This window comes from Copidosoma floridanum, unplaced genomic scaffold (genome assembly GCF_036245765.1).
Source record: "Copidosoma floridanum isolate Cflo_tuat_1 unplaced genomic scaffold, Cflo_Japanese_pri ptg000011l, whole genome shotgun sequence".
NCBI lineage: Eukaryota > Metazoa > Arthropoda > Insecta > Hymenoptera > Encyrtidae > Copidosoma > Copidosoma floridanum.
The window spans coordinates 8,473,609-8,496,234 of NW_028321888.1; the positions used below are offsets into that span (position 1 = coordinate 8,473,609).

General features: G+C 34.3%; 1 protein-coding gene across 6 annotated transcripts in view; it reads right to left on the reverse strand.

Moving 5' to 3' along the window:
• Nedd4 (E3 ubiquitin-protein ligase Nedd4) overlaps positions 1-19,013 on the reverse strand; it is a 314,193-nt gene extending 295,180 nt beyond the window's left edge. Inside the window, exons 1-5 of one of the 6 annotated variants that reach the window (XM_089589946.1) lie at positions 18,876-19,013; positions 18,567-18,814; positions 17,667-17,867; positions 17,434-17,594; positions 16,395-16,572 (exon numbers count right to left, since the gene is read on the reverse strand). In XM_089589946.1, the coding sequence (XP_089446072.1) occupies positions 16,395-16,572; positions 17,434-17,594; positions 17,667-17,867; positions 18,567-18,623 (597 nt within the window). In that variant the 5' untranslated portion in view covers positions 18,624-18,814; positions 18,876-19,013. Of the gene's footprint in view, positions 1-16,394; positions 16,573-17,433; positions 17,595-17,666; positions 17,868-17,962; positions 18,013-18,566 lie in introns of those variants that run through there. The other 5 variants (XM_089589947.1, XM_089589949.1, XM_089589948.1 and 2 more) reach the window with 5 other exon arrangements.
• Between the last annotated feature and the right edge of the window lie 3,613 nt (positions 19,014-22,626).

Below are 22,626 nucleotides of genomic sequence, written 5' to 3' on the forward strand. Positions count from 1 at the left end.
TAATGACTTGAGGGGCAGTGGATAATTACACGATCTGTTAAGAGCTAATCAAAGAGTTGGAATAAAAACTCCAAAATGTTGGATGTTTCTTAAAGCAACGTTTTGTTTGTCTTAACGCTAACCTTATGAGGCTCACTTTATTAACAAAAAAAAAACGAAAATTTTTTTATTTTTTATTATTTTAAATTACATTGTTAGGTGACTACTTACTATAGTATATTTCTGCCTACAGTGAGAACGACGTTTTTTTTATGAAGGGCGGAAAGTTCGACTTTTCACTCGTGGGAACACTTTTCGCCCGCCAATTACGTTTCACTCACGGGTAGGAAAAGACATTTTGGTCCTACCAGGCCCAAAGTTTGTTCCCTCCCTTTAAGAGGGTGTGGTGTGGCTGTAGTAGGAAAAATAGGGTTTGCATCAGGTGCGCTTTTAATTGCGAAAACTACTATAACCATAAACATATCCAAAAAATTATGGTATGCAAATAGTCAAATATGAAATATAAATATAAATATTCTAAAATTAAATAGTTAATCACATCTATTTCGTTATAAGGATCGTAACACACTGTTGGTAAACGAATAAAAAATAAAAAATACTCCTAATGAAAATTACAATTTTTTAATTTACAACGTACGTGCTTAAATAAAAATTTCTATTCCTAACAATTCATTACGTTATTACATATACTAGTGGGGATCCTCTCCCCCTCCATGCTTTGCGAGCCAACCCCCCCCCCCACCCTTGTTGTGTTATAATTCTAATTTTTTCAAAATAAGCTTTGCATTAATAATTTATAAAGCCTTAAAAAATAATAAAATTAATTGTTAGTATTAAAAAAAATATGCTAAAGTATATGTGCCAGAATTCAGAAGACTACAGCATTTTTCGAAAATACTCGGGAATACATGTTCTACGCTGGGGAATGATTACTGAGCTGCTTTTAAGAAAATATGAAGAACAAGCTGCTAATTTTAAATAAACGTAGTAAAGTTTATACAGAAAGAGATGTGCCCTTAACTTTTTTTTTGTGAGCTTTATTATTCCTTCTAGTGGCCCCCTTTTTTTAATGAGCTGAATATCCTGTATGTGTCAATAGATATTTCAAAGACCTCGTTCTAAACTCTTATAACTATCTGTGCCCCCTGCGCGCTCTGCACACCAACCCCCGTAATTGTAAATATAGATTTACGAAGTATGGAAGAAAAGACGAATTTATTAATTGCTACTTAAAATTGATATAAGCAATAAATGTATCTTCATCATAATTAATGACATGAATTTTTAACAATCATTTTTTATTCTCCCTAAGTAACGCCTAATTTTAATATATTTAAAACGACAACGTATTGAAAAATTTCAAATATCGTCAAAATTAAAAAATTACGATATTGTTAGAATCACAAATTGATTTTGTCTTAACAGTATCGTTAGTTAATTGTTACTTTTCTTTTAATTTTTCATAACTAAAATTTTGCCCCATTGGTATTTTTTTCTTAGTTTACTTTTACTTCGTTAAATTCGTTTTAAAAAGTTACAAAATGTCTAAACAAAGATGTGATAGTGATTTAGACTACTAAATTGCAACGAAAAAGAATTTTTCCTTGTACATCTACATAGAACTTAAAGTCTTACTTTAAAGTTGGAAATAGATCTGTGTAAGAAAATTATTACTATTGCTACTATTTTTCAAGACATAATTAAATTTGAAGAAAAAATTTTTTTCCATCGATGGTACTGCTGGATCTGAAAAAACTTTTTATATAAAACATTAATTTATTACTTCATACCAATTGATAAAAAAATTCTTACAATGGCTTGGACATGTATTGCTTCTATTCTGCTTCCAAAGTAAGTGACCACTCACAGAACTTTCAGACTTCCTTTAGACTCAAGTACTATAGAAAGTGCGTTTTTCCAGTTTGAGCCAAATAAACAAAAATTACGTAATGTAGAAGTAACTATTTGGGATTCAGCTTCTATGATACCGAAAGAAGCGTTAGAAATTGTTGATAGGACTTTCAAAGATTTATCTAGTAGTAATAAACCTTTTGGATATAAAATAATAATTTTAGGTGGAGACTTTCGTCAAATTTTCCCAGGGGTAAAAAACGGAAGCAAAATTACTATCGTTCAAGAAACCATAAAATTTTCTAATTTTTGGCCTTTGTTTAATATTTTTTATTTAAAAAATAATATACGTTCGATTGATAAGAAATTTTCTTCATTGCTACTAGATATAGGAGAAGGCAGAATTAAAACTTTTGGAATTCCTCAGACATGGAAAAAAAATGATATATGTTAAAAAATTTTTAATAATGATGATGATTCTTTTATAAGTAAAGCTGTATTAACATCTCACAATGAATACACACATATTTTTAACAAAAAAATTTTAAATAATATGGTAGGAACATTAGTAACGTATTAAAGTATTGATAAAGCAACTCACAAAGGAGTAAATAAATCAGACGATAACATTTATTTTTATTTCCCTACAGAATATTTGAATAGTATTAAAGAAGGTCTTACTCCACGAATTGAATTTGAAAATTAAAGCTATTGTTATGTTAATACGAAATTTATACATACCTGAAGGACTTTGCAATGGTACAAGATCACGAATTATAAAATTATTTAAATACAACATCGAAGCTGAAATAATCACAGGTGAAAAAAAAGGAAATAAAGTCTGTATTCCAAGAATAACACTAAATACAAACAATTCTTCTTCGCTACCATTTATATTGTATAAAAAATAATTTTCATTTACCGTAGCTTTTTCGATGACTATTAAAAAATTTCAAGGTCAAAGTTTTGATGCCTTAGGATTATACCTTAGAAAACCATTATTTCCTCATGGGCAATTATATGTTGCATTGTCTAGATGTAGAAACCCAAAAAAAGTTTTTATTCAAATTGAATCAGAATACAAATTTAAAATTGAAAATATTGTTTAGAATGAAATTTTAGAGTAACAGAAAAACTATTCCATAGTTCATTACTATTTTTATACTTTCTTGCAAATTTTTTCTTTTATCAAAAAAGCAAATTTCAGTACTGTTTAGTACCCAGATTTATGAAATCATAAACAAATCGTTTTATGTAGTATGTTTTCAGATACACTCTCATGGATGTAAAATTAAATCAGTATGACAAATTTAACTCAAAATTTTCAAATCAAGAGTGTCTATCATCGCACGAAAAAATTCACAAAAAAAAATTTTTTTTTATGTGATCTATGTAGCATTATAACATTGGAGAAGAAAAACTTTTTGCGTCACCAAAGAAATGCCAAAACATTGAGAATAGTATGAAGTGTATTAAATGCAGGAAATGTTTCAAAAGAAATTATCAATTACAGAGACATTTCAAAAGTCATGAAAAAAACGTTTAAAAAAATATTTGTCAAAATTTTGGGACAGGTTGTGTAAGAGCAGAGCACCTAAAAAGACATTTTAGAGTATGTAATCAAAATAAACATCCTAAGTAAGTTAATTGTAACAAAATTTTTTGTTATGGTCAAATAAAATTATTTGTGAAAATTAGACCGCTTGTAACAGTTAATATATAAGGCTTTACGAATATATTTACATTATGTATGGAAAAGCTGGGGGGAGCGGGGGGAGGGAGCTAGCAAAAAAGTAGGATTACTCGAAAAATGCAAGAAAATGAAAGAAAAACTACCTTATTTGGAAGGGTGCTGGGGGGAGGTGGGGAACAAAACCTCGCTCTAACTCTTACGACTATATAACATAGGAAGATATATACATAGATATTGTTTAGATATTTCTAAGTAGACGCCCTACAATGTAATTTACAAAATTTTTTGTGGTTTCTGTGTTAATAAAGTGAGCCTGATGATATTGGCCGTAAGACTAACGGAACGTTACTCAAACAAACATCCAACATTTTGGAGTTTTTTTTTCGCTGCTTGCTGAGCTCTTAACTGATCGTGTGCTTATGCACTGCCCCTCAATTCATTATGGAAACAACTGAAAGCAGAACTACATGTTCAACAACCAACATATTTACACTTTAATTTGTGTTTGCTGCTTCTTAGGCATAATATGACTTTATATAATTATTTGCAGAAAACTACCAATTATAAAAATATAAAATGAAAAGAGCACGTAAGTTATATGTTGGAAGAAAAAGATAAACTTATGATTTTTAAAAAAGTGTCAATGGACACTAAACATAAGACGAAATTTTACTTATTTAATTTATTAGTTATTCACTTAAAAATCTATTAATTTCTGGCAATGAATACATATTTATACATATAAATTTTTTTAATATGGTGCTTTAAATGGGTAATAGCTTTTTTTAAAGAGAACGTTAATAAATTCTTAAATTGTTATTTGAATACTGATAAGTCAAATTAAGCATTTTTTACTATTTTCATCTTACGACTACTTGTTTTGATCGCTAGTTTTGCTTCTACACTGCGTTTTCATTATTTTGCCGAGTAAAATTAAATACTTTAACTTTTAATAAAAATTTTAACGCAACGATTCGGATTTGGTAGAACGGATTACTTTTCTCAAACCATTCAGGACATTCATCATTAGTAATTTTTTCTACTAAATCGATTAGACACTTGATGAGTTTCTTTTGAGGCCAAAGACTTGCATGATGTTCATAAGCATCTAACAATAAATAATTTTAGAGAAAACATCTGTGGGTCTAGTTAATTATGGAACTTCTGATAGTGACTTGTCAGTATGAATGTATTCTCTACATTTAGTGTAATGTTCATCAGCAGAAACTACTTCTTCCACAGTTTTAACAAATACCTTTTTACAACCAGGACATTTACTATTTTTTAAGGCATTCTTAGGAGTGTAACCACTCAAGTAAGTAACAGCGTTTCTCTCATACATGTCTTTGGTTTCAAAATCTACTTTTTCCGATGATTCTATGGGTATAAATGTTTCCATCATTTTGGCTGCTTGCAAAGGTTCTTGTATTTCGGCAAATTCTAAATCAGGTAAATTGTTTGCAACAGCTGCGAACGAGTCCACATTTTCATCGCCACATTCAGTATTTTTCGTATTCATCAATGAATTTGATTCTGTCGTTTGAACATTTCCGTATTGACGAGTGTCAATAAAGTCAGTTGACATAATGTGTCTAAAAGTTATGTGTCTAATAGTCCCTATCGCTCAAAAACGCGAGTAAAATAGATAAAGAATTCATTTTATCTATCTTATACATGTCTAATACATCTTTCCAAGACATAATAACTTTGTCGTGTACGAAAATATGCGTTCTCAACTGATAAATCAAACGTTTGATAAGATGAGGCCAATCAAAAGCTGCAAAAATTTTCTTTCCTACATGCTCAAAGTATGGGTGTTCTACGTCTACTTTTAGATGTTATTTAAACAATAATGAGTTATTTGAATCTTGGTCGCATACAATGATTTTAACAAAAGTTCCAATTTTAAACAGTGCTGATAACATTTGACGTAAAAGAGTTATGCAGCTGTTTAGCAGATGCACCATTTTTATTAAATCCGAAACGAAACAGCTGGCGCCAAGGATTTTTAGCATTAATGCTATCCAAACAAAATAAAAGGGCATATCTAGCAACTGTTGCATTCCTCATGTTACCACCTATATCCTACAAACCTTCTATCTTATCGTATTTTGAAGAATATTTTTTCATTTTTTAAGGCTCATCTCGTCAAATTTTAAAGAACGTATACGCTTCTCAGTAGGTAACAAACTTAACTTCTGTTCGATTTTTTGCAAAACATTCTCATTTAATCCCGGCTTTACATCTAATTGCGCTATCTAACTCTTAACGGTTGACTCCTCGGCTAACCTTATACCTAGTTAGATTAACTGAAAATAGCCAGCTGCAGAATGATAATACATTATTTTATACAAATTTTTTTCAGCAAACTAACTTTTGTCTATTTTTCGGTTTAAATTACATCGCTATTAAGGTTTTACGAGACTCACTACACTCAAGGTCAATCATTAAATCATTTGTGTGTCTCATTTTTTTGGCCTTTTCAAGATCTATGCGTTGTTTTAATCGAGAATTATTTGGTTTGACATTTCTGTATACGATAGTTAAATGCTTCACTTTTTGTTCAAGAAACTTTATCCGACGCTCAATAAACTGCGTTTTCTGTTCACACTTGACTGAACAAAATTTTGGGATAGTGGCTTATTTCTTCAGAAATCTATTACTTTAAATACGCTGATTTACATGCTTCTGAGTTTCCACTTCATCAATTATCACATCCTTCACGATATTATCACTATGATGATCAACTTCATGACTCAAATAAACTTCGTTGGATTCACTTTTATCAACGTTTGAAAAAATGTTGTTTTTCGAACGGTATGATGAATCATTCATGTCTTTTGTTTCGACAAACGATTCACCGTTATTTTCGACGCTGCAACTAACTACGCTATTTTGGTTTGCAGGGATTGAAAACGCTTCACTATTACCTGCACTTTCTCGCTGATTACTCACATCAACGTCCATTCGTGCCTTTTGTACATCACTTGCGTTATGGTCCATACAACACAGTTGCGCCATTTGCTCAGATTCAGCGTTTTCTGGCTCAGATTCACCCTCCATAATCTGACCTTCATCCACTCGCCAATCGATGGGCACTGCTTTGGCCCGCAAGCGTAGAGTACCGTCTTTATTCTGTATCACATCATCCTCCGCAAAGTGATCACTGCACAGGCCTGCTGATCATATAGAAGATGCTGACCAAGTAAGAAGATCGTTGTTGCCTGTGTAGTAAAATATTTCACCAATTCACCTATCTATTGAAAATATATGTTTATTGAATAACCTTACTCTATTTATCGACAAAATAATGAACGCAACGTTACTATAAATAATAAGTAAGAAAAAATGTTTTGTCAAGTTGAAAAACTCCATTATTTGCTGTGTGCGAGTATATTGGCGCCATCTAATACCAGACTTGTGTCAATTTGCAGAATCTTTTCAAGACTTAATTCATTGTCGAATTTAAATAATACATTACTGAGAATTATTACAATGCCGAACGTATATATTAATAAAAAGAACAACAAAGACTGCTCACTGTGATGGTAAACTATATAAAATTTGTAAGCAAACATTCGGAATTGTGAAATGAAGTCGCTAACAAAATCAGTAACATAATCTTAACATCATCGTGTTGAAGCACGAACTGAGATAGTCTGTAAAGTGACGTGGATGTGACGTGAGTGACTGCAATGACGGAACTGCATGCTTACGATTGTATGCCGCATATTTTATTTTATTTACCACAATGACATCATTAATTTCTTAACTTAAGGTGGCTTGGGCGGTTAGTACCGTACCTAGAGTAGGGTACCATGAGGGCCCATAAAAAATCGACACTTTCCGACGGTAAATTTTTCAATAAATATAGTTGTTTCGATAAAACTAAAGTATAAGATCAAGTAATTGCCAGAAAAGTACCGTGAAATTATAACTGTACAAATTGGGAAATGTTGCGAGGCAAGCCAGATGAATATTTCATCTTTTTCTTCTGATTTTCTCTTAAGTCGTTGACCCTATATTTTCCAGAATTTAATAGATTCTTTGTAAAAAAAAAACACAAGAACTATTTTAAATTTTTGAGGTTAATCGAGTACTTCTAGAGTTATAGCCATTTTAGTGACAATTCCCATAAGACTGCATGTTAAATTGGTTAATTTTCAGTAGCGATTTGCAAAAAAATTAAGTCGTTGACACCAGTATTTTTTTATCGCAAATGAATTTGGCATACTTTATTAACATAATTCCAGAATTTCAGAGGTTTTGATCAAACTTATAAAAACGCCCAAGTCACCTTAAATTTCTTGTCAATGAGAGAACTGTGGAGCATGCGCTTGTTATTATTCCTCTCATGTATATACCAAACAACTGGAGTAGTTATGAAACTAAATAATATACAGTCAACAATGCATTAACTTTGCAATAACTTCTGCAACTCTACACTTCTATCTTACCATAAGCTTTGTTACCCCCTCCAGTGACGTGCACGCACTAACAGTATCATTGTTCAAAGTTAAATGATACAACAATCTTGTATATTAATTTTCAAAATTTTATTTCCATTTGTAAATAATATTAACCAAGATGAAAAAAGCTAACTTGGTACGAAAAAAAATCATACGCACATGTGTGTGTGTGTGTGTGTGTGTGTGTGTGTGTGTGTGTGAATACGTATATGTGTCACTCAGCCCAAAAAAACGTAATCTCTTCGCAATATACACTATGACCTACTTTGAAGCGTTTTTTGAGATTTTAAGACGTTCACCGTACTCTTATCAGAAAGAAAATGTGCCGCATTAACGCTGTCGACCCCGAAATAATTTACGGTCTCCTTAGCCTTGCTTTGTGTATCATTTTTAACAAGGCGTTCGTTATGGATTTCAATTTATGAGAGCCGGAATTCCGATAATGGTAATATTCGTGCTATGGCGTATATTGGAAAATCGATAGAAAATCACGCGCCCTGTGGGTTTTTCCGGGATCATTTTTAGCAGAGCATTCGTTCTGATTTTTCTCTTATGAGCGCCAGAAGTCGGAACTTGGTAATTTCTTATGTACGCGTATACTGAAAACTCGATGGAAAATTACGTGCCCTGTCGATTTATTCCAAATATTTAAATATAGGTGTATTCTAAATAGTATAAATATACTTATGAAAGTTGTGTGTAAGCATGTTGAATAAATTTTTTTTTTTCCAGCGAAAACGGGACTGCGCGCTTTTTTCTCACACTTTCTGGCGAGTCCCCGTTCCCAATCATCCTTGTAGGCAGGAAATTTATGGGAAGTAGGTATATATCCTATCATAATCCACACGCACATAAGAGTTACATTAATTTTAACCGTATTAGAAACGGTAAGGTTAGGACGCTATCCCAGGAATCTTATTTTTTATATACATCCAAAGTAAATTTTACTGACATTTAAGTTAATTTTTTTAGCGTACACAGAATTTATCGGGTTTTGTCTATAAATTTTACTGTACGCGACGATAATTTTTCCCTCATGGAAAAAAGTAACGTATATCGGAGGTTGGTATAGTAGGATAATTGTGGCCTATTATACCAACCTACGATATCAGTTACATTTTCCCATCAGGGAAAAAATTACCGTAGTCTACAGTAAAATCTATAGATAAATCCCGATGAATTCTGTGTACACTAAAAAAATTACCGGTAATGGCAGTAACATTTTCTTTGCAAGTTTACAAAAAATAAGGTGCCTGGGATGGCGTCCTAACTTTACCGTTGATTTTACGGTAAAAATTAATGTAACTTTTGTGCGCGTGCACGATAAAGAACATCGTTCTAAACATATCTTAACCATAATTTTCTTGATAAAAAAACTCACCAGAGTGCAGAATCCATTGATTTTAACGATCCTTTTGCGTTGTAGCATTGGGGAACCTGAACATCTTCGCAGACTGCTTCGATTTCTGACAGCCTTAGTACTGACAAACATCACAGATTCTCATAGCCATTTTAACCTCCGACAACTTCACTAAACTGCACTATTTATATCGTTGCACTATTATTTCCACTGACATGCACTGTAGTTACAATAAGCGCAAAGAAATAACAATGTCTGTGCAACGGCAAAGAATAGCTGTAAAAAACTTCAATTCGAAGTATTAACCAAATACTTATTGATTCGGAATCGCAAAGAACACGGAAATAATTGTACTTATTTTCTACAGCGAGATGTCAACACATCCCAGGTGTGGCGGTTTGCGACTGCACGGCAGCAGCATTAGAGCTGATTGGTCGTGTTCGTGAAGAAGACGTCCAAGCGCAGGAATAAATAGTAAATATACTTACTTTATATGTAGTTGTTTGTATGCATCCTCGAATGTATGTGTATGTAACCGCACTTATGCATGTATAATTGTATACTACTGCTAACGACTGCGGCAGAAGACCGAAGACATGACCTTCATATAAGCGCCGTCAGAACTGACAGCCTGTGGGCGGAGTTGACACGCGTCAAGTGGCAAATTCTAATAAGCTAAACCTAAATAATTTAATCACAAGCTATTTAACCCAGTAACTCTGTACGCTTGGCATCTGACCACATAATTCTATACTCCAAACATATTAAACTTAAGAATTCACACATATGTTCAGTTTATAAATAGAAAAATTAATTATAATCATAAAAATGCAAATAAACCTTTAAAATAAAAGGCAAATTATTTGCATTGCATTAACAGCAACAGTAACCAAATCATCCAGAGAGCTTTACAGCCAATTCATGTATGCATAAAATTATAATAAATAACTGTAGCGCCTAACAGTAGGTAACCTGGGATAAAATTACTAGCCAGTTTATCGATTATTAAAACATGAAATAATAACGCAAGCTCTTGTCACTGAATAACCCGTAGCGCTTATAAGCCATTTTATAAATCGAATAAATGAAAATCTAAAGCGCCTATTATCGGATAACCTGGGACATTGCTGGTAATAATCATGTTTGCAATTATTGTAATAAAAGTAAGTTTTATTGTGCCTTTGGTTTTGTTTCGATGAATCGGAAAAAAGTGTCGACAACATAATATATAAATTTAAAAGACACATAAATAAAAGAAAAAAAATCGAAAAAATGAAACAGAATGATAAATCGCATTAAAAAAAAAAAAAAAAAAAAAAATGCCCATACTTGGAATCGAAACCAAGATACCAAAACAATTCATTTTGCGGCATAAACCTTCACCACTTTAGCTATCCAACGTTTAGACATTTCTGGTGTAGAAGTCATATATTCATGGATAACCTCCGGAGCTCGTCCTACTGCTATTACAGCAATTATGATGGTAATAATAATAAACTTGAGATTACAGCTGAACTGACATCCTTAAAAAACAGTTTAAGCTGAATATTTTCTCAAAATATTAGTGGATTTTCCGAATAAGTATTGAAAGTACGGAATCTAATGGAAAAGGAATGTCTTGAAATCCAAAGATAGAGTATATAATTTTGAGCATTTTACTTCTACAATTTAATTAAATGAGACTGATATCGATAACATTGAAACGAGAGTCAGTTAAGTAGCATATACTTATGAGTATTTTTGGTTATAGTATATGAGTAGAGATAAAGACTCGTGTCGTCGCTTGCGTTGGCTGTGCGCTCAGCTGTATAGATATATAGTCATTTCCACTCCTCTCATCCTCGTAGGCGCACATATATTCCGTATACCCCCCTTCCACGGATCTTCAAAATGTGTGCCTACATGCTTATTTCCAAGCAAATCCACTCCTCTCCTCGTATAGGTGCACATTCGGTACACCCCTTCGACGTATCTCCAAAATGTGAGCCTGTATGCTCATTTCCACGCGAATCCACTCCTCTCCTCGTAGGCGCACGCTGTTCGATACGAGTCTCGCACTCTCGAAAAATGTGCGCCTTGGTTCGACGGCTGGCCGCGGTGGGTCGCGCTGATCAGTGGAAAAAATTTGGAAAAAAGGACGAGGTGGACTTGCGCTCGCGGCTCGCGTGGTGCGAGGTGGAGTCGCTGCAGCACAGTCCAGAGGACAATGTTAAGCGTTCTGGTGTATATAGTGTAAAGAGATACTGTGTATTAGTGATCAAATAAAAGAGTAGTTAAAGTTATTTGCAGGTGTTAATTCAATACTTCTCCTCGTAGAACGGGAGAACTCCCGCGCGAAACCCTTCCTTTTCAGGAGAAGCAACCCAAGGTGTAAGAGGGACAAAGGCGACGTACGTGATCGAGATTCGGCAACGCTACGTCAGCGCCTCTTTTTGTTTCCAGGTTAAGAAGCAGTGTCACATTTTATCCCAGCCTTACTTCTAATAGACCAAGAGCTGAGGTCCGAGGGTGGTCAAAATTTTAACTAGCCGCCACTTTCACTAGAATTGAGGAACCTTATGATTCGTGGAAACCCAAAATATTTCGTTCATATTTCATTGTGGTAATTACAGTTGTGCCATATATTTTTTTTTTATTAACCAGCCGCAACTGACACCAATGGATAGAAAATAAAAAGTTGTCAGTGTGAAAGTGCCATTTGCGGCAAGATTAGAATGCATCTTGTACCCAAAAATCGACCCCCCCCCCCAAATATAGATATTGTATTGTTATCTATAATTTTATCTACAGTGAATCATCTATTGTCATAGATGAGTATTATAGATAAGATCGGGTAGGGGGTCTATTTTTTCGAAGGTCAATTTTCGGGTACAAGATGCATTCTAATCTTGCCGCAGATGGCTCTTTCACATGACAACTTTTTATTTTCTATCCATCGGTGTAAATTGCGGCTGGTTAATAAAAAAAAAACATGTGGCACAACTTTTATTACCATATAACTCATTGCCACAATGAAATATGACCGAAATATTTCGGATTTCCACGAATCAAAAAGTTCCTCAATTCTAGTAAAAGTGGCGGCTAGTTAAAATTTTGACCATCCTCGGGCCTCAGCTCTTGGTCTATAACTTACAACTTACAACTATACGAACACTTTGACAGCCAGAGATGAGTAGAGGTATTGCTAACGCCAATGCTACGATGCGAGACAAGTTTTTGGCACTGATTGGAGCACCCCGACGCGGCCAGACGTCAAACCGGACGCACATCTTACTACTCGTATCGAACAGCGTGCGCCTACAAGAAGAGGAGTGAATTCGCGTGAAAATGATCATATTGAGATTCCAAAAGGTCACGTGACTCTCGCAATATATAGTCACTTTGATGAAAAATAACACAGGCTTGGAGGGTGCAATTCTATTTTTATTTTTTTTACACGTTCAACGATTGTAATACGATAAAAGCCTTTCAATAACATATTTATGAGGAGATGACAATACCTTAGCTATTTTTTCCCTACTCAATTAGTCTTTTGCAGCTTAAAACTTTCCTTTGAAAGTGCGAAGACGCACATTTAACCTGTACAAAGTTCTCCAGTTCTGGACTATATATAGGAAAACAAGCAGGATTTTGGTAAGGTTACATGTGCGTTTTCGCACTTTTAAAGGACAGTTTTGAGGCTGCAAAAGACAAATTGAGTTGGGAAAAAATAGCTAAGGTATTGTAATCTCCTCAAACATATGTTATTGAAAGGCTTTTATCGTATCACAATCGTTAAACGTGTAAAAAAAATGAAAATAGAATTGCACCCTTAAAGCCTGTGTTATTTTTCCCTAAAGTGACGAAATATACCGCGAGAGTCACGCGACCTTTTGGAATCCCAATAGGCGCACATTTTGGAAAGACGTGGAAGGGGTATACCAAATGTGTGCCTACAAGGAGAGCAGTGGAAATGTTGACTGTAGCTATATATCGGAGCGCACAGCCAAAGCAAGCGACGACACGAGTTTTTCTCTGTTGACTGCAACCGAGTATATCGTATATATATGTTGAACTGACTTTTGCTCCCGCTCTTTTTTCTTTTTCCCCTACTTTGAATACTTATTTTGAAATTCAGTAGTATTTTGGAAAATACTTTCAGCTATTTTTTTAAGGATGGCAGTTCAGTTATAATCCCTAATTTTTTATTTTTCCTCATAATTGTTATGAACTGTAGGACAAGCTCCGGAGATTATTAATGAACATAAGTGGCTTTCACGGGATCGATTCCAATTCTGCAGACTTTTTGTTTTCTAATGCAGTTCATCATTCTGGTTAAATTTTTTTTATTTATGTTTTATTTAAATCTATAATAAAGTTGCCAACTCTTTTTTTTTTTTTGATACGTTGAAATAAATGAATTTTTTATACTAAATCTATTCAATAATTTAGTAAGTTGATACTTTTCGTTGGCAAGGCCATTTCAAAATTTCATAATAATAAAATAAATTTCTTAAGATGTCAGTATAATTCATACATTTTAAAACTCACAAAAAATTAAAAACATCTAATGTAGGAGTTAATAATTAATATGAAAAAAAAAAAATTTGGCATGTTTCTAAAGCATAACGAATTTTTCAAAATATATCATTAATTATTTAATAAAAAAAAGAAACTATAACTTAATAATAAAAATTTCATTTTTTAAATTAGAGCGTTAAGAGCGGTGTTTTTTGTTATTACGTGTTTGAAACGATTTCTATCGATAATTAACTATCGTATAAAATATTATTGATCGGAACAGCTTAATCATTTCCTTAAAAAAAAACACATACACTCACTTTGAATTAGTTAATAAAATAACAAGTATTTGTTACCACAAGGTATGAATTGTGAGGAACGTAAAAATTTTGCTGGTAATAAACATATTTGATGCTATTGTAATAAAAGTGAGTTTTCTTGTGCCTTCGGATTGGTTCTCTCATTTGTTAATTGCATGTTTTTACTGATTAAAATTTCAACCTGCAGTAATTGCAGTAGATGGGCGCTGATGTGTTTTTTTTACATTTTTCAACGAAAGACGCAAATCAAAATGTTTAGGCAGTTTTGTATAAGTGTTCTTGTGCCTTCGGATTTTTTGTCTCTTAATATATTAGATGTTTATAATTTCTTGTGAGTTTTAAAATGTACGAATTATACTTACATCTTAAGAAATTTATTTTATTATTATGAAATTGCGAAATGGCCTTGCCAACAAGAAGTATCCCTTTACTAAATTATTGAATAGATTTAGTATAAAAAATTTATTTATTTCAACGTATCAAAAAAAAAAAAAGAGTTGGCAACTTTATTATAGATTTAAATAAAACATAAATAAAAAAAATTTAACCAGAATGATGAACTGCATTAGAAAAAAAAAATTTGCAGAATTGGAATCGATCCCGTGAAAGCAAAACAATTTGAGCGGCAGCATAAGCATGAAACAACTTAGCTACTGAAACTTTGATCCTGAGGAATCTGAAAGCCACTTATCCTCATTAATAACCTCCAGAGCTTGTCCTGCAGTTTATAACAATTATGAGGAAAAATAATAAATTAGGGATTATAACTGAACTGCCATCCTTAAAAAAATAGCTTCAATTATTTTTCAAAATACTACTGAATTTCAAAATAAGTATTAAAAGTAGGGGAAAAAGAAAAAAGAGCGGGAGCCAAAGTCAGTTCAATATATATACGATATACTCGGTTGCAGTCAAAAGAAAAAAACTCGTGTCGTCGCTTGCTTTGGCTGTGCGCTCCGATATATAGATATAGTCAACATTTCCACTGCTCTCGTCGTAGGCACACATTCGGTGTACCCCTTCCACGTCTCTCCAAAATGTACGCATATGATCATTTCCACGCGAATACATTCCTTTTCTCGTATAGGCGCTGAGGCGCACGCTGTTCGATACGAGCATACGAGTACGAGTAGTAAGATGTGCGTCCGGTTCGACGGCTGGACGCAGCGGAGCGCTCCGATCAGTGCCAAAAAGTCGTCTCGCATCGTAGCAGATCGTAGCATTGGCGTTAGCAATCTCTCTACTCATCTCTCTTACAGCACGTTGATTGACTTTTGATTGCACTCGTAAATTTCTTGGTCAGATCAAGAACAGAGTAAGAGCAGAGCCTAAAGTATTTAAGAAAAAAAAAATTGCTGCCGCAACTCTCACAATGGAAAAACGTCATGATTCGTTTATATTCATAGTATTTTAATGATCTCTTCTTTTTATCACAAGTTATGTTGTAATGTAAAAAGTACCGTATGGTCCATGCAATATTACTGCCGCAACTTAGTTCAATGGGTAGAAAATAATTAAAGTTCACACGGAGTAATGCCATTTGTGGCAGGATGGGAACTTTTCTACTAACCAAAAATGGCCCTCTAAAGAAATGTACCCCCCTTCTACTAAATTAATTAATGCCGCAACTGTGCCAAACGTTTTGTAATGACTTGTATACAAAATTAAAGTTGCAGCAATTTTTTGACTCTGAGAGTGGAAAATAGTTTCCTATTTCCAATAACAAAAGGTTTTTTTTTCACCCTCACAGAGTTCAAAAATTACCGCAATTATGGCTTCATACTGCTAAGTACTATTGGCTATACATTATCATAAAATATAGTTTAGCAGAGTTGCTGCATTCATTTATTTTGTAGGGGGGCGGGGTTTATTTTAGGAGAGCCATTTTCGTGTAGTAGAAGAGTCCCAATCCTGCCACAAGTACTGAATTGACACAACTTTTTATTTTCTATCCATTGGACTTACTTACAGCTGAGTTACTGAGTTACACTTGGACCATATTGCACTTTTTAAATTACAATATAACTCGTGTGCAAGGGAAGAAATAACGAAAACTTCGGATCGCCACGAATTATGACGTTTTCAAATTTTTGAGAGAGTTTTTTAAAACTTTTTGGGCTCAACTATCAGTGTCATCTGACAGATTTATTGTTTTATTAGTCTAATAATATATTTTCTCCCGGTGTATAATGTTTCTTTACCTCTGCAGGTTGTTCTTCTGGAGAAAGATTAGAAATTAATGTCGGTCGATCTAATAGTTCCCATCCACCTAAATCAGATGGTAAATCTCCGTCACCATTGTCTGTTGCACTCATTGAGTCCGATATGTAGGCATGGTATATTTCCAACGTACCTTTTATTTTCGATCTTTGATTCGTACTGCAAGGAAATAAAAATCGTCGTGAATTTTAATTTGAAAATTTCTTGAGATAGTGAGAATTTACAAAATATTAGTGGACAGAAAAGTAAAATGACTTCAATAAAGCGATTAAATAAACATTTGACAAGTAACAAATAATTACTAACGAATACATTTCAAACTTCCATTCAGGCCAATTTAGGACTCCATTCAAAATTTTAATGATTTAAACCAAAAATAAAAATGTTTTTAACCTGAGTTTTATTGTACTTTCAAAATAAAAAAAGTTAGGACTTTCCACCGCTAACTCTATATTGTCTATATTATTAACCAACGTTTAATTTAATGAATTACAAATTAAACATTTTGTCATTTATTTATAAACTCATAAGATTTTAACGTGTAGAAGTAGTTTTTTAAACACTTGTCATTCCTACAACATCTATACACATTTTATAAGTGGGACAAATGAAACTTAGATCACTTATTTAACTTGCTTAATATTTAAATAGAAATATGCTGAAAATTTTATAGAATAAAGTATGCTCACATTAAATATTCAAAAAAATTATATTAACGAATAATAAAAGCTAAAATTGAATTGGTACAAAAGGTGTAGTTAGGACATATGTGTATCTTACTTTAACTTATATTCTAATAACAGTTAATAGAAGCATGCATTCATAATACAATTGATGAAAGTTGGCAAAGGTATCAATTATTTGGATGGAAAACGTTAACGTCAAATGATTTCTGATAAAGAAAATTACAGGTCATTTGAACTTTTAGTTATCAGATAAATGACGTTAAAAACAAAATAAGAGTTAATCTTGTTTTTGAGCCTGTTCTTTAACAAGAATTGTTAAAGTTTAAGGACTTACTTTCGAGGGCGAAGTATGTATTGTTTATTTGGAATAGTGCGCCCTTCTTGTTCTTTTGGCAAATTATTAAGTGTCAACTCAACCAACCCAAGAAAATCATCTCTTGTTAATCTATTTTCATCAAATACTTGTAGCACTAATTTGTGCTCCAATGGTTTGACCTAGTGTAATGATAATCTATTAAGTAACGTATATTCAGAATAAATAATGATAATAAATATAACTCGACTTACTTTAAATATGAATTCCTCATTCCATTTAGGATTGAGAGTTTTTTTCTTTGTCTTTGTAAGTACCGAGTCCACAGTCTCATTGTCATGAATGGAGTTTAACTCTATCCGAACGTAAGGGTCACTTGCTCCAAAAATGTCTTTTCTTGCTAAATTATGTCCTGCCTGAACTCGTAACCTCAACCTGCTTGTAGCTCCTTCTCTCTAAAAATGTGAATCCAACAAATTACTGCATAACATGAGCCAAGTAATTTATTTAATAAATTTATAGTTATAGAGATAAAAAAATTAATGCTAACAAATTTTTTTAGTAAATTCATGATTGAAGGTAATGATGGCAGTGTTCTTTGTGTCTTGAAATGACACTCATCACTGTAAAGCCCGTTTTCAAAAGAAACGTGAAACAACTTGAAATTAGAGATGAAATCATGGTCAATAATTATAAGAGTACACTTGTAAGTATAATGCTAGCTTTTCTTAAAGGCTGTGTAGTTCTATTAAGCATTGATTATAAAAACGGCAAGGGTATTTCAAAAACAATTCTAACATCCGACTTATGTATGTACAAATATTCATTACAAAGGAATTCCAAAACCTTGACTGATGAGATAAATAAGTAGAGATAACGCGATTAATTGACATAAAGCATAAGCAGCTACATGAATTGACCTGGTCTGTTTATAAGAAATTCCAACGTATCTGTCAAAGTACTGTTAAAAACCGAGACTTAGATAAATAAGACGACAATTACAAAAGGATCGTTTTCATTTTTGTGGTCCAGAAACAACAGCAGAAAGAGAAGAAAAGGGAATAGAAAAGTTTAACAGGCGATAGCAACAGCAGCAGCAGCAGATGCAACAACAAGAGACGGTGATGGTGACAGGCGCGATGACATTTACGTACGTCGTTGGAGTCGTCGCCAAGAGCCGATGTGTAGCCGTACACATTTTCTTCTGCCATGAACGAGGTGTCAGAATTGACCTTCGATAGAAAAAGTTATTTTCTCGATGGGACTAGTAAGCACGTAGTCCGCACGAGATTCAAAAGCTCCGTACCAGCGGCTCTTCCACTATTTTCTTATATAAAAACTTCTGTGGTCCAGCCAGACTGGATCACCCAATCCAGCAACAGCTTTAGAGATTCGGCAGCGTCTGAAAACGTAATTTTTTGGTTTCAGAGCTTAGCGTGACATCAATAATCAAAAACCTGTACTTTATTTAACTTCTGCTCTCGCTCTCTCTCTCTCTTTCTTTCTCTATCATGTGTTTGTAATTACGTGTGTATGTTTATTATGTTTGTGTGCGCATTGCGCGACCGTCGCGTCGCAGGTCGCAGTCCGCAGTGTCGCACGGGGCGCCGGGGCACGTTGTCGCACGTCGCACTGGTGAGTTGGTGACTGGTTATGTGGTACGGCTCCAGGTGAAAGTGGAGAATGAATAGATTCGTTCACCTTACAATCCAGGGACGGTCGGGGACGGTGTGAGCGAGTCGGAGACGAAAGTGAACAAGTGCTCTTCTCCGATCGTCCGCGATCGTCCCTGACCGTACGCGATGCGCAGTTGTACACGTTAGGTTAGATTAATGCTGTATGTAAACAATAGTTTGTAAATAAAGAAGTGCAAATACAAACAAGTTTGTTTACTTTTTGCATTAATCTAACCTAACGTGTACAACTGCGCATCGCGTACGGTCAGGGACGATCAGGGACGATCGGAGAAGAGCACTTGTTCACTTTTGTCTCCGACTCGCTCACACCGTCCCCGACCGTCCCTGGATTGTAAGGTGAACGAATCTAATGGTCTAATGGTCGGCTGGTCGCGCTGCGGACTGCGGCTGCAGTAGGTGAAATCTAGTTAGTGTCCATGCCTTTATTAGACAGAGAGCTAAGCCTAAAGTGTAAAATAAAAAATACCTGCCGCAACTTTTACTAACGTTAATCAACGTCATAATCAGTGAAGTTCTACAGTAATCTTTATCTTAATCAGACCCTTGACGCTGAAGTTGTCACAGCGTTGACCGCGATGGTGAAAGGTTTAAAAAGTACATCTCTCCCAGCCTCTGATTTCAACGCCACCACCAACCAATCAATAAACTAAGTCCGTTGCATAGAGAAACACTGCGGACGACTGATCAGTGATTATATACCATAGAGCTGTTATATACTCCCTTAACCATATCTGTATAAGTAGTAAACAAAGCAACGTAACTTTAGTCACTGCATATTGCTTACTGTCTGCATTAATTAATAATGAAATAATATAATAACACAAGCTCCAATCCCCGCACAACCCGAAGTGCTTACTGGTTGCTTTGATTATTTAAGACTAATGAAATAATGACGCAAGGGCCAATCCCCACACAACCTGGAACTTTCACTGGCTGTTTCATTTATTGATAAAATAAAATAATATCACAAGCACCAATTCCCACACAACTCGGCGCACTTACGGGCTCCTTTAATTATTGATAAAATAAAATAATAACGTAACCACCATTCTCCACACAACCCGGGACTTCCTCCGGCTGCTTTAATTATTAATAAAATAAAATAATAACACAAGCGCCATTCCCCACACAACCTGAAGCTTTCACTGGCTGTTTCATTTATTGATAAAATAAAATAATAACGCAACCACCATTCTCCACACAACCCAGGAAGCTCACTGGTCGCTAACTTAATTTACTATGAATAAAATAATAACACAACCGCCAATCCCCATACAACCCAGGGCTTTCACTGTCTGCTTGAATTATTTATAAAATAAAATAATAACACAACCGCCAATCCCAATACAACCCAGGGCTTTCACTGGCTGCTTTAATTATTAATAAAATTAAATAATAACACAAGTGCCAATCCCCACACAACCCACGAAGCTTACTAGTCGCTGACTTAATTTAATATAAATAAAATAATAATGCAAGAGCCAATCTCCACACAACCCGGAGCTTTCACTGGCTGTTTTAGTTATTAATAAAATAAAATCATAACACAAGCTCCCATCCTCACACAGCCTGGGGCTTTTACTGGCGTCTTCAATTATTGATAAAATAAAATAATAACACAAGCCCCAATTCCCACACAACTCGGCGCACTGACTAGCTCCTTTAATTATTGATAGAATGAAATAATAACACAAGCGCCAATCTTCTTACAACCAGGGGCACTTACTAGTTGCTTTAATTATTTATTATTAATAAAATAATACCACAAGTGCCTATCCCCACACAACCAGGGTAGCTTACTGGTCGCTTTAATTATTCATGATTAAAAGAAGAATACCGCAAGTGCCTATCCCCACACGACCCAAGAAACTTACTGGTTGCTTTTATTATTTATTTTTCATAAAATAATACCACAAGCGCCTATCCCCACACAACTCGGGGTGCTTAGTGGTTGCTTTGATTATTTATGAATAATAAAATAATAACACAACCGTCAATCCCCACACCACCCAGGACTTTCACTGGCTGCTTAAATTGTCGATAAAATAAAATAATAACACAAGCGCGAATCCTCACACAACCCTGGGAGCTTACTGGTCGCTGACTTAATTTAATATGAATAAAATAATATTGCAAGCGTTAATCTCCACACAACCCGGAGCTTTCACTGGCTGTTTTAATTATTAATAAAATAAAATAATAACACAAGCTCCCATCCTCACACAGCCTGGGGCTTTTACTGGCGTCTTCAATTATTGATAATATAAAATAATAACACAAGCACCAATTCCCACACAACTCAGGGTGCTTGGTAGTTGCTTTGATTATTGATGAAATAAAATAATTACACAAGCGCCAATCTTCTTACAACCAGGGGCACTTACTGGTTGCTTTAATTATCTATTATTAATAAATTAATACCAAAAGTGCCTATTCCCACACAACCAGGGTAGCTTATTGGTCGCTTTAATTATTCATGATTACAAGAACAATACCGCAACTGCCTATCCCCACACGACCCAAGGCACTTACTTTTTGCTTTTATTATTTATTTTTCATAAAATAATACCACAAGTGCCTATCCCCACACAACCAGGGTAGCTTGCTGGTCGCTTTAATTATTCATAATTAAAAGAAGAATACCGCAAGTGCCTATCCCCACACGACCCAAGAAACTTACTGGTTGCTGCTATTATTTATTTTTCATAAAATAATACCACAAGCGCCTATCCCCACACAACTCGGGGTGCTTAGGGGTTGCTTTGATTATTTATGATTAGTAAAATAATAACACAACCGTCAATCCCCACACAATCCAGGGCACTAACTGGCTGCTTTAATTATTAATAAAAAAAATAATAACACAACCGCCAATCCCAACATTACTTGGGGCGCTTACTGGCTGCTTTAATTTAAAAAAAAATAAAATAATAACACAAGTGCTAATCCCCACAGAACCGGGGGAGTTTATTCGCTGCTTAAATTATTGATAAAATAAAATAATAACACAACCGCCAATCGCCACACAGTGCAGGGCTTTCACTGGCTGCTTTAATTATTGATAAAATAAAACAGTAACACAAGCGCCAATACCCACACAACCGGAGGAGCTTATTCGCTGCTTAAATCGTTGATATAATATAATAACATCGCAAGCAGCTACACCCACACAACCTGGGGCCATTATAGGTTGCTTTGATTATTTATGATAAATAAAGTAATAATGCAAGCGCTTAACCCCACACTCAGTACACCACACACAACTCGGGGTGCTTACTGGTTGTTTTGATTATTTACGATTAATAAAATAATGACGCAAGGGCGAATCCCCACACAACCCGGGGTTTTCAGTTGCTGCTTTAATTATTAATAAAATAAAATGATAACACAAGCGCCAATCCCCACACAACCGGGGGCACTTACAGTCTGCTCTAATTATTGATAAAATAAAATAATATTACAAGCGCTAATCCCTACACAACCGGGGGAGCTTATTCACTGCTTAAATAATTAAAAC